This window comes from Notolabrus celidotus, chromosome 18 (genome assembly GCF_009762535.1).
Source record: "Notolabrus celidotus isolate fNotCel1 chromosome 18, fNotCel1.pri, whole genome shotgun sequence".
In the NCBI taxonomy this organism is placed as follows: domain Eukaryota; kingdom Metazoa; phylum Chordata; class Actinopteri; order Labriformes; family Labridae; genus Notolabrus; species Notolabrus celidotus.
This window is the reverse complement of record NC_048289.1, coordinates 21,959,108-21,972,039: the sequence shown is the minus strand read 5'-3', so window position 1 is coordinate 21,972,039 and position 12,932 is coordinate 21,959,108. Positions and strand designations below refer to the sequence as shown.

At 40.4% G+C, this 12,932-nt stretch overlaps 1 protein-coding gene across 1 annotated transcript in view; it reads left to right on the top strand.

The window, feature by feature from the left end:
* ctbp2l (C-terminal binding protein 2, like) overlaps positions 1–12,932 on the top strand; it is a 67,198-nt gene that overhangs the window by 50,224 nt on the left and 4,042 nt on the right. The window contains exons 5-8 of the mRNA XM_034708329.1: positions 3,877–4,091; positions 5,391–5,521; positions 10,086–10,213; positions 10,703–10,820. Of these exons, the coding sequence (XP_034564220.1) occupies positions 3,877–4,091; positions 5,391–5,521; positions 10,086–10,213; positions 10,703–10,820 (592 nt within the window). The remainder of the gene's footprint in view (positions 1–3,876; positions 4,092–5,390; positions 5,522–10,085; positions 10,214–10,702; positions 10,821–12,932) is intronic.

The following is a 12,932-nucleotide window of genomic DNA, read 5'->3' as shown; positions in this document are numbered from 1 at the left end:
GACAGAAGACCAGAGCGAGGTGGCAGAGATCAACCTGAGTGTATTTGCTCTCTTTTAGTGGCATTGATCGGTGTATAGAAGAAAGGCAGGGAGGCTTGGAAGTACTTGATTCCAGGTTATCCACCCTAAAATACTTCACAGAATTCTAGCAGTTTTCTAGTGCAGCTCAAATTACAGACTTAATATTAGAGCTTCTTGTAAATCCCTCAAAATCGAAGGTACGGCTTCTCTCCAAACCCATCATTTGGCGCCAATTTTTCCGACAATCACACAAAAAAGAAAATCATTGAAGAAGAAGCAGAGATGCCAATTTTTGACTTCCCGGCAGCCTTGGTTAAATCAGATAGTACTGCGAGTCAACCTGTACTGTTTCAAACGGACTGATAAAAACTCCTCCCCCCTGCTGTCGCTGTCAATATCACTCCTTCAATCTGTTCTTAGAAAAGCAGCTGAATGCAACAAGTTCTGGTGCCCGCTCTGTTGGCCTGGTCAAAAGTATTCTGGGAATGAGTATTGGCTGAAGAAGAGGAAGTATACGAGGCTCGTTGAGGAAAATATAGATGCTGTATAAAAAGATCTTCCTCTTTGAGAAGGTGGATATTTCTTGAATGCCAGTTTTAAAGCAACAACTGTGGAAATAAACATTGTGAGTGATAGCAAACAGTAAGTAATTTCACAAGGCTGCTCCCGTCTCTCATTGGCTGAGAAAAGAGAGAGAATAATTCTCCTCGACCGTGAAGCCTGGGAGCGAGACACAATGCTCCATCACAAAGAGAAGATCTTGAGAGTGTAAAGGACCTTATCGATCCTTTTCCACAACAGCAACAACATCCAGCTCTCCATCACTCTCTCTCTCTCTCTCTCTCTCTCTCTCTCTCTCTCTCTCTCTCTCTCTCTCTCTCACTGCTGCTGAACAGAGACTCTCAGCCCACACAACAAATGGCTGTGAGAGACAGAGGGAGAGGCTGATATACTACACACTCAGTTTCTTTTTCGCCGTCTCTCAGGCTGGACCGGAGAACAGCGGCCTCGCATTGTCCACCTCCTGCTAAATCATGACTTATCCCTCGTGAATCATTCTCTCTCCAGCAGCAACAAATCTCTTTTTAATCTTTCATACACCCCAGAGATGACGTCTTCACCTCCTTGATGTGATGTCACTTTTGTTATGACAGCAGTGTAATCATTGGAATTCTAGAAAATGGATGTTGGATAAGAAAAGAAAAGAGGTTTTTATTTAAAAATGGACGGCTCTATTTGTTAGATTTAATGTCTCGGGATCAGAGAAGATAAAGATTTATTATTATGTATATCTTCTATATCACTATCAGTCTCATGGACAACTGAAGAGAGACGGGATATGTGAGGGAGTAGAGAGCAGGGGAAGACATGCAGCAAAATGTTATGACTGGAACTCGAACCAGTGACCACTGCAACACGGACTGCAAAACCCTAGGCTAACTGGCGCCCCATATTTACTGCATTTTCGAGCAAGGATGCAAATAAAAACTTCTTTGCTAGACGACAAGTCATTAATTTTCAAAATGATTAATCAGCTAATCAGATGATGAATGGCACAATCATATTTATTGCGCAATTATCACATTTTAAAAACAAATTTCAAGTTAAGATGTTATATTGTGAGGTACATGCGTGTTGGATTAATCCCAGGCTGTTCTCAACGGCTTGTTTAAAATTGTCATAAAATAATTCCGTGAAATCAACATGAGATTTGCGCAATTTGTGACATCACAAGTTGGTGAATCTCCTCCAAGTGTAGCTAAACCCCAAACCACTTTTTTTTTTAGATGAGAACATATTTATATAGGGATTTAGTAGTGCTGTTAATCAATGTGGGTCTTGATCCCAGCAGTTGAGCATTAAGTATTAAAATTCCTCAAATTGTGTTGAAAATGTGTGTAGAGACTGCCATCTGCAGGTCAAAACCTAACTACTGCAATGGAGTTTTTCTAGTAGCTGGCTGAGTTCACGGTGACATCATTGGGTACCTGCGTTTGTCATCGTACCCTATGTAACCTACCTCACCACATTCCACAAACTCCAGCCCTGTCCAAATTGATACATTGATGTTCCAATGGCATTTTTTAAAATTCCTTGGTAGATGCTCTTCAGCTGAAACTCAGGGGTTTAGTTACCCTTTTAAAAGGCAAATTTGCTGACACCCCACCCTCACTCTCAAATCCTGACTACTCCTGTCTCTAATCAGCTGTCAGTGAATAAAGATAAAGGCGAAAAAATCATGATGATTAAGAAAAAACGTGATTTGCTGTCATTTGATGCTTACGCTCAAAATTCTCAAACACTAATCCATAAGTTTGTGGGTTTTTTTCTGTTTTTACTTTTTATTTGCTTTTTTCCAATATTGACAAAAATAAAGCACAACAAATTATACACCAACAAACATAAATATAGCAAGGGGCTCCTTCTCAATATCTATATTGGGGGTTTTTTATGAAGTCTTTTCCACACAGCACTTATCACCACCTGTCTTTTTATTCTGCTAATCAGTCCATTTATTCCAGCGTTGATCATGGGTCCGTGCTTTAGTCCGCAGGTAATGTGTCAGTTTTTCCTTGGAATATATTTCTTCCACTATGGCCAACCACTGTGCTGGACTTGGAGGATCACTTTTTAACCAGTTCCTTGTGACGGCCTTTCTGCAGGCAAGAATCAAGTTTTAAAAAAGGTAGATATCCTCTTTAGGGATCAAGTGATTAGGGATCATACCCAGATACACAATCCAGGGGTCTCTGGGGATCTTGTAACACAGAATATCTTCCAAAGACTGAATAACACTATCCCAGAATGTTTTCAATTTTACACACAACCAGAAAACATGTGAGTGATTGACATTCAGCTGACCACATTGTCTCCAACATTGCTGCTGAGTACCAAGTTGCTTATTTTTAATTTGGGGTGTGACAAAAAAGTGACTACATTACATCTACTTACTCTTTGTGTAGAAAAAAATGGATTGATAAGGATAAACACTAATATATTCACACTTGTTTGATGTCTTTAAAATAAGGTCAGTGCACATAAAAAAAGATTGCAGCACATGCGCCATAGTTAAAGGCTTTTTTTATTCATAGTAGGAATGACTCATGATTTTTGAATATTTGAATAGTCTTTAATATATTTAAAAAAATGAATAGTTCATGTGACTAAACTCATCCCAAAAATATATTTTTAAATTATTTATACCAGGGCCAGGCTGTAATGCTGTAGCCCATTAGCTTTCTGCCATCTGCCTGTTAATAAAAAACGAAGAAGAATGCTTTAATGCCAGGTAGCAGTGAAACAGGTGTGGCTATGAGTTTTGGACAAAGTAAAAACTGCAGAGACTTTATCAATGGTCAAAAGGCTCTGTGAAGATCTTCTATAGAACATATAAAAAACTGAGGTCAAGGGGCAAACTCTGCTGGGTCAAATTAGCATACCAAAAATATACAACAACAACGCACAGAGAGTGAGGCCCTCAGCAGAAGAGGGAGTTCCCAGTGACTGTAGAATAGTGTTTTTGCCTGAAATACCCGTCCCCTAATTCCTATCTCTTCAAATGAATGCTTCTTCATGTGGCATGAACTTCTATGTTTCTATAACTGAATGGAAATGTGCGTCACATTTGTCACATGTCATCTAAGCGTCACTCACTTCACTGAGTCTTGGCAGGAAATCTTCGGTCTTGCCTAATTTCAGAATGAATTAATTTTGTGACTAAAGCAAAACAGTTGAGGATCTTTGATCTACATAAAAGTGACACCTTAATCCCTGAAATCTCAATGTGATGTACAGTAAACAATTATCTCTCTTTTTATTGAACCTATGTCTCTGTGTGTGTTTGTGTATCTGCAGGACGTTCGGGTCAGGCGGTGGCGGTGCGCGCCAAAGTTTTCGGCTTCAACGTCATCTTCTACGACCCATACCTGCAGGACGGGCTGGAGCGCTCGCTGGGCGTGCAGCGCGTCTACACCCTGCAGGACCTTCTCTACCAGAGCGACTGCGTGTCCCTGCACTGCAACCTGAATGAACACAACCACCACCTCATCAACGACTTCACCATCAAACAGGTGCATTATGGAGGAACTTACACACACACACACGCAAACACACAAACAGCAGCTGTGAACTGACCTGTGCTTTTAATGCAGCACTATCTCGCAGGTAGAGAAGCGCAGCCGCTGGTGTATTATTACTGTGTCAGCCTGGAGGTCGTCCTTTAGAGCATTAGAGTCTGTAGGAAGAGGAAGAGAGAGGGTAAAAAAGGAGAGAGCTGCCTTCCTGCCTGCGCATTCCCTGCTCTTTATCTTAAGCTCCACCAAAGCTGGACACAAATTCATTCCTTTGCTCTGTCAAATGCAATTAGCGCCAGCCCACGGCTACAGCAAATATATCGACTAGGCTGCACAGCAGGGGGGCTGAGAGCACTGAGAGGGGAAAGTGCTGCTCTCTGAGTCAATAACTGCACTCCGAGGTGCTGCCGGGGGAGACACCTGCAGGGAGGACGAGGTACTGCACAGCCCAGAGAACGCAGCTTCTCTTTTGTTAAAATCAGCACGTTGCCACTCGATGTTTTCTGTCTTTCGTTTTTCCACTTTCAGTGTGCGAGGAGACAAACTGATGTGTGTGTAGCGTAATAGCCTAACCTAGTTAACTCTGTGTCTTCTTAAAAGCTTAAGATTCTCAGCTGCCTCCTAAGTGCTGCAATGAAAGCACACTTTTCCTCTCTCTCCTCTCCAAAAATCTTGGCAGTGGTTGTCTGCTGCTAAAGTGGAAACGTGTGTGTGAATGTTTGTGTGTTTCTGTGTGTCAAAACCACCAATGCCTAATAAAAGACTGCCTGCCTGCCAGCGTGAAGGCTTTTCATGCCCCTGGATTTCAGCTTTTGTCAAGATTAAGGGATTACTTTCTTCTGAGCATATTCATTTGATTTTTTTTTTTTCTTCCTCCTCCCTCTTAGAATTTTTTTGTTGTGCCTTTTTTTTCCTCCTCACAAGCTGCCTCATCTGTCAGCTCATCCTTCATTTAATCTATCGGTTTTTGGATAAAGACTGTCTCTATCACACATCTGACAGTATTTTTTCGAGGTGCTGTCTCTCTGCGAGATCTGTCAGGTGTCAGGGATAACAAAGGTGTCACTGATTTTTTTTATTCAGAGTTTATCTACCGTGTACTATGTTTTATGACACTTAAATGCAGACATTCACTCTAGATTGATGCTCCATCCAAGATCAAACAGATTCATTTGTCTGCCAGGCTGACAGTAACACAAAAAGCTCACACATCTGATCATTTCTCTGTAAATAACCAGCTAAATCTCTGTTTTCTTGTGTCGATTTGTTTGTGTTGGTGTGTCTCGTGCACTGCAGATGCGTCAGGGTGCGTTCCTGGTGAACACCGCACGGGGAGGCCTGGTGGATGAGAAGGCTCTGGCCCAGGCCTTAAAGGAGGGAAGAATACGTGGAGCTGCGTTGGATGTACACGAGACAGAGCCCTTCACGTAAGAGCACTTTTATAATAAATAAAAATCCTCTCAAAGATGGACACTAAAACGCATCACTCTCTGAGACAGACGGGGAAAGAGACGGTTGTGCAGGAAGGGAAAGAAAGCAACTCTTAACACCGACAGAAGCTTTAAACAGCTGAGGAGAGACAGACAGAAACAATGGAAGACGTGACGAGTTAAAGACATCGCATACTCCTCTAAAAGCTTCCTTCAGGGCTCTGTAGGTAATGGAATATAGGAGACAGAGAGCTTGCTTTATTCCCATCAGAGGAAATAAAATACAGTTAAAGCTGCAGGTGGATGTTTGAGAGTGAAGAGGAGCAGCAGAGTGGACCGTCTCCCGTAGGGATCCAAGCGTAATAGACTCATCCACACCAGGACTTATTATAAAATGAGAAATGTGTGTAGAAAACGTTGATTTCAAGTTCCACTAAAGTCACTAGCTAGCTCATACACATTATGCTCTGGGCTGGTAACATTATTTTCAGGTTTAAGAGATGTTAAAGCTTGACAAAGTGTTGCATTTGAAGTAAAATGTATTTAAAGAAAGTATAAGGTGAACAAAACTGAAAATCCAGGAAGTGCCGGAAAATCAGAAGTATCAGCAAACATGGGTAGCTAATACACAAGCTAGCTTGTATCGCTCAACACTCTGGAGGTGATTTAGCATTTTTTTTAAGTTTGAGAGATGTTGAAGCTCGAGAGAAAAAAAGATGGACTGAAATTTCACAAAACAATTTCGCATACAGTAAAAAAAAAATGCAACAGAGCCGAGAAGCAGGAAAATAAGAAGTATCAGCAAACATGGGGTGCTCCTTTGCTAGCTAGCTTATCCACCTTTTGCTCAAGGTACCAAGGTAAGGTACCTAGCCTAACTATAAGGTACCTAACAATTTGAAGTTCTCAGAGAAATTGAACATCCAGTAAAACAGAAGGAAAAGCTCCAGGAGAATCAATAGTGTAAGAAAACAAGGGCTGCTAATACGTGTGCTAGCTTGTACATCTTCACATTACTTGTAACATTTTTGGAGGGAATAAGATGTTAAGACTTGAGGAAGCATTTAATTGGAAAACTTAGAAAAAGATTATTCTTTTTGTACTGAAAATCCAGTAAACCCGCAGAGGAAGAGTGTCAGCTAAATCCAAACAGTTAGCGAGCTTGTGCTGCTAACAGTTAGCTAGTTTGTACATCTTTCATTCTGGCATAAGTTGTGGGGTTTTTTTTCAGGTTTTAGAGATTTTTAAATTTGAGTAAAGCATTTCAGAGGATGTTTCATTTTTAAAACAAGACATTTTATTTTTGTATAACTTTATGTATAGTTTTTTTTCCTAATTTTGAACAGATAAGTACACGCACAAACACAAACATGTACATCCCCAACATCCCCAAACCACCCAACACCTGAAAAGTTGTAAACAGACAGAAAGATGACAAGTAAAGGTATTATTACTATTATAACATATATATAATAGCAGGGGAAAAAAATGTCAATAACAATAAATACATAGAATAAAATATATAAAAGAAATAAATAAACAAAAATAGGAGTGTAATGAAATGGAGAGCTTTAAATTTTTTTTCCTGCACATAGAGTAAAGAGCAAAAAGCTTCAGGAGACTCAACATTAAGGTAATTGGGAAATCGGAACAGTGAGAGTAAAATCAATAAATGGGGCCTAGATAGTGATGAATTCCTGATGGGACTTAGTTCTGTTGTATCTGAGTTTTTCAAGAGGAACTGATGACAACATTTCTTTGATCCAGCTAATAAATGATGGGGGTTTGTCTGATTTCAAGTTACGAAGAATGAGTCTCCTGGCTTGAAGTGTGGCGAATGCCAGAAGAGTAACTTGGGGGGCAGAGATATTCGTGTTGTCGTTTGGAACTCCAAAAACAAGACATTTCTATGAAAAACTGAAAATGTGGGAGAGCAGCAGAGAAAAACAAAACTGTCAGCAAGCTAGTTTGAACTTTTTAACGCTGTAGAATGAACTGGTCAGGCTTGTGGGAGTTAAAAGTTTGAGGAAGCATTGAATAGGGCACTACATTTCAAAATGTCTCAAAGGACAGAGTGATTCTTGAACTTGATTTTCTCTGTTTCCAGATAAAAAAAAACTTTTAAAAAACATTTTTAGCCTGATACCTGCGTAAAGGTGACAATAATGCAGGTAATATTGGAGGGAAAATTTCAACCATTTTTTTTGAATTCCCCAAAACTTTCAAGTCAGCACTATATACTTCATTTTCTTTTGGAATGTACTCAATTTTGAGTCCATAACAAGCTAAAAGACTGAAAATATTCTGTAAACATGAGACATCTTTTCAGTATTTATTCCGGTGTCCCTTCACTTCATTGCATCTAAACTACAGTCTCTATTTCCATTTCTGCTCTGTTCTCACTGGAGGGCAAACAGCTTGACACGCCCTCCAGTTTCCCACCTTTCTAAGAACCGTGTTCCCCATCTCAGGGGTGTAACCGGTGTTGATGTGTTGTTCACGCATCACGCAGCAGTCAGGGAGTTTGCTGGCTGCCGGCTGCTCAACTGACTGCCTGCTTGAGAAACTGAAACTCGGCCTGATGGAGCTGCAGCTCATGCTCGACTGACCCAGTGTGTCACCAGGGGAGTGTTTCATAACTGCAGCGACACGACACTGATTCATGCACACACACACACACACATACACACACACACACACACACACACACACACAAACAGGGGAGGCGTTACACTGATGGAGGAGAGGGGAGTTAGAGCTGATCTGTTTTTCAGTGCCACATGAGAGGACAGAAAAGAGAGACGGAGCGATGTTGAAAAGGAGGACGAAGATTTTGGCATTCTCCCTCAGGGCGTGTTCGCAGACAATTTGTCAAACAAATTGTGCACAAACATTCACGTTTGAAGAGAAGGGATGGAATTAGTACGAGTGTGAAATGAGTCAATGCACATGAATGAGCTCTCTGATTGCCCTGATGATGAAGAATATCTTCAAAACAAAGAAATGCCCTCAGCAATATTTGAGTGCAGCAACTTTCACGGATAGCAGGTGGTGTGATGGCACTGAGAGGAGAAATACATAAATTTCATAATATCCAGCTTCACTGTTCAGCTGTGGGCTGTCACATCTATCAATGCAACTGTTTGGGAGGGAGTTTTGGTGCTTTACAACTGTCATTTATTTGACAAAGAAACTCTTTGGCACTCGCCATAGTTCCAGAATATTTTCTTAATGATAACTTTTATAACATGTGAGCAGAGAAAGGTTAAAGATATTTTCCAGAGATGTAATAAGACATAAAATACTGTGCTTTTTTATCTCTAATTTTTTTTAATGATCAAGTTTAATGTTCCTAGAATTACTTCTACCTCGAGTCCCTCTTTGAAAAAGCAATAATCTTTAAAAATGCAAATATATTGCTCTCAAAAACTTCCAACAGCTGGACTCAGGGTGTCAAAGTTTTGCTAATACAGCTTGCCTTGCATTCAGATTAAAGTCTAGTGTTAATTTCGTTATCAAAAATATGACGATGAATGTTCGTCAAAGACTCATTTTTTCATGACGAAAATGAGACTATGACGAGCTAAAGTGCATCACTGATAATAAAAACTCTGACCAAAATATGTTTTGATTTCATTGACGAAACAAAATCGTTGGACATTAAGAATCCACGTTTTCCTGCTGTGCGTCTAATCTTTAAAGATAAAAGTGATTCATTCCTGTGACAGGCTGAGTTATTATTTGAGGGGCTCAGTGTTAGCTTAGTCTCTACCTGCAGCAGGTGTGCTTTATGAACCAGCTCTCCTCACCTCCATGCATCTTTCTCATCTTCATTGAGAGAAAGGCACTCTGTCATGTTGGTTATAAAATGTGCTATAACTAAAAATTATTTTTATATACTCTGTACCGACTACAAAGAGCCAAAAGCCACTAAGAGGCTGAGGTTGGGCCTAGTTAAGTGTAGGACACGCTAAAAGCAAAAATCACTCGTGCACAAAAAAGTAAGTTTAACCCTTTATTAATGAAAAAGGATAATCAACTCATGATAAAGTGCACAAACAGAAAATAGTGAAAATAAGCGGTCAACAAAAAGTAAGGAGACTTTTCTCTACCTCCAAACAAAAGAACACAGGTGTCCTAAATGAACTGAATATCCCCGCCCTTAACACATGACCCATAAATAACCTAATTAACTGACCCCATAATAAACCATATCATAAACAAACAACAAAAATAAAACCACAAAAAATATACAAACAATAAACTACCCTAAACCTCAAAATAAGATACAATAAACACTTGAATACTTCATGGCTCCTACATACTCTGAATTTTCAGTCTATTGCACAGTGAAAGTCAACGATAAGTGAAACACATTCAAAGGAGAGGACTTAAAATAGCCTTTTTTTTATTATTACACACAATGTTCATCTCCGGTTTGATTCCTCGTAAGTCCAAAATGAGAGGAAACACATCTTTGGTTGATTTGCTCCACCCTTATCCGCTCAGTACTTGTTTTAATATCCTGTTCCTTTTGTCTTTGTTCCTCTCTTTGTTGCAGATTTGCTCAGGGCCCCCTGAAAGACGCTCCAAACCTGATCTGCACACCGCACACAGCCTGGTACAGCGAGCAGGCCTCTCTGGAGATGAGAGAGGCAGCGGCCACCGAGATCCGAAGAGCTATCACTGGTACACTGACACACACACACACACACACATACGCACACACACATAAGCTAATTTTAACACCTGTAAACAAAAATGGTCTGAGTCACAGCCCTCAACCTCTGCACCTCTGCTTCTGTCCTGTGCGTGACCTGTTGCACGTCTTTCTTTTCCAGATGTCACATTTCCACTTCACTAGGCCTTGGGTGGCATTTATTAAATCTGAACCTCTTAATAGATGTCATCATTAGCTCCCCCATGCAGAACACAGCGGGGCCAAGAGAGAGGAGGAGGGGGGGGGCAGCCCTACAGAAAACATCCAGATTGTTAAATGATCTTAATTTGTGTTTGTGTATCCAACCCTGATGCGTCTGTCAGACTGAACTCATTAACACTTTGCCATCGTCTGGTCACTCGGCCTCCAAAACAAGTCATGGCCTTTTTAAAGAGTGTGATTCATGCCTGTGTGCTTCACTGACTTCAACACTGTGTTTGTGTGTTCTCACATGACAGGCCGTATCCCAGACAGCCTAAGAAACTGCGTCAACAAGGAGTTTTTTGTCACCACGGCACCGTGGGCAGTTATGGACCAACCGGGTGTTCACCCTGAGCTCAACGGCGCCGCCTACAGGTAGGGGAGGAACACGCAGTTCCTATAGCATTGTGTAAAAATGTGAGAATTTGAGTGTTTACTCATGTGAGAAGTTACTTTTTATTATCTCTTCATTACAGAGGACATGCTTATTTATTTTGATCTTTATGTTTACAGAGCCTGACAGATATTAGATATCTAAGACCGATACCAACGGAAATTTTTTTAGAGGGCACAATGTACACCATACGATTAAAGTGCCCAGCTTTATTTATTGATGTATTTATTGGTCTACATTGAAAAAAAGACCTGTTCTAAAATGTAGGGGAGAACAGGGTTGGTTGTCACACATTTTACTGTTTTGATGATTGCTCATCATCAAAACATCTTTCAATAGTCATTCCTACATTAAATTGAAGTTTAAGGTGTTGGCTTGAAATGTGTATCCCTAGCATTTTTTTTACTCATTGTAACAAAGAGGCAATTAACTATCAAAGACACTCTGACACATTGTGACAACCAACCCCATCACAGGGATGGTTGTCACACACTATGGGGTTGGTTGTCACAATAGTATTTCAATGGGAAAAATCTTTTCAAAAAGGCAAGAAGGCAGAACTAAATTTGAAAGTTTAATTGCACTGGCAAGTGATAGACCTACATAACTTAATGCATTTTAATATAAAATGAGCAAGGAACATGAACAGGACACACATCTTTAGGCCAGCCTATATAACAACATAAAGAACAAAACAAATAGGCCTAACAATAATGGCCTACTCAACTAGGCTACATGCAGTCACTGTCTGAGTTACAGTGATGGCAAATGTAGGGTCTGCACACTCCTACTAATTTCACCATGCATGATTTTGCCAACATAGGGGTTGGTTGTTACATGTGACAACCAACCCCAAAGAGAATGTGACGAACAACCCCAACTGGAATTTTTTGCTAGCATCAAGGCTAACAACCATCTGACAACTACTTAGCTAGCTAATAAAAATCTAAACTATAGCTTTCCCCTCACAATTTGTAAGAGTAACACTTGTTTTGTTATAAACCCATCGTTTAAAAGCCTAGAAGGAAAATACTGAGGAGCTGAATATTTACAATTTGACATGAAAAACACAAAAAGTCCTCTCACCTCAAGTTCAGCTGTCTTACTCCAGAGAAGACTATGTAGGTGAGCTCTGATCCTAATTCTGGAAATGTCCATACCCCAATTTGAGAGACAGCGCCCTCTAGTGGCGAGATATAACGAGTGTGCCAGCCAACCCGTGTGACAACCAACCCCGTTCTCCCCTACCACCAGTATCAGTATTGGCCTTAGATACAGCCTAAAATGTGGTTATCGGTGACAGCACCAATCAAGTGATTCAAATTCACTGATTCATTATTGTAATTTATCAGCCCTCACAAATTCAACTAGTTCCTGGTAAATTTGAAGGTAAGAATGTGTTATTTCCACCAAAGACTTTTGTAGTGGTGTTAAGAAACTAGTGTTAGCATCGGTTAAATATCAGTATATTTTCATTTCAGTCGATATCAGAGAAAAAACGACACATATTTAAACATCTCTGCTGTCAGAGTAAAGAATGTCAGTATCCTAAAATTAGTCCAAACCTTTTTTTCTCTACATTTTTCTACATGTTCTGAAAAAAGTGACAGGCTCATATCGGCCAGATAGTTTCAGCTCACAGGTATATCCGTCAGGCTCTGATATTTACTGTTTTATAACGTCTGTTCTTTAATGACTGTATAATACCACATTTCTTTAACAATGTCTCCCCAAATCAATGAACTCACCCCTTTGCTGTAGATCCTACATAGATATAAGTCCCCTCCCCTCACTAACTGTCCTGATAAGCAGTAGAAAGCTAACTCTGAGCCCACCATGTCCCACCATGGGCTCCTCCTGATCTCAGCATGTCCGCCTCCATGTGCTTTCTTTCACGCAGCCAAGCTCTTCCGGCCGGAGCAATCGGTGTCCCCCAAGACAAAATTAATGCCTAGATCAGGAGCAGGTAAATATAAGAATGAACATCCAGGCCAACAAAGGTCCTGGATATCAGATCCTACTCACCTGTCCCCACTATAACCCTGCCAGTACTCACCTGTTTGACTGAGCGCAGAGTAGAGATGGATGCTAGT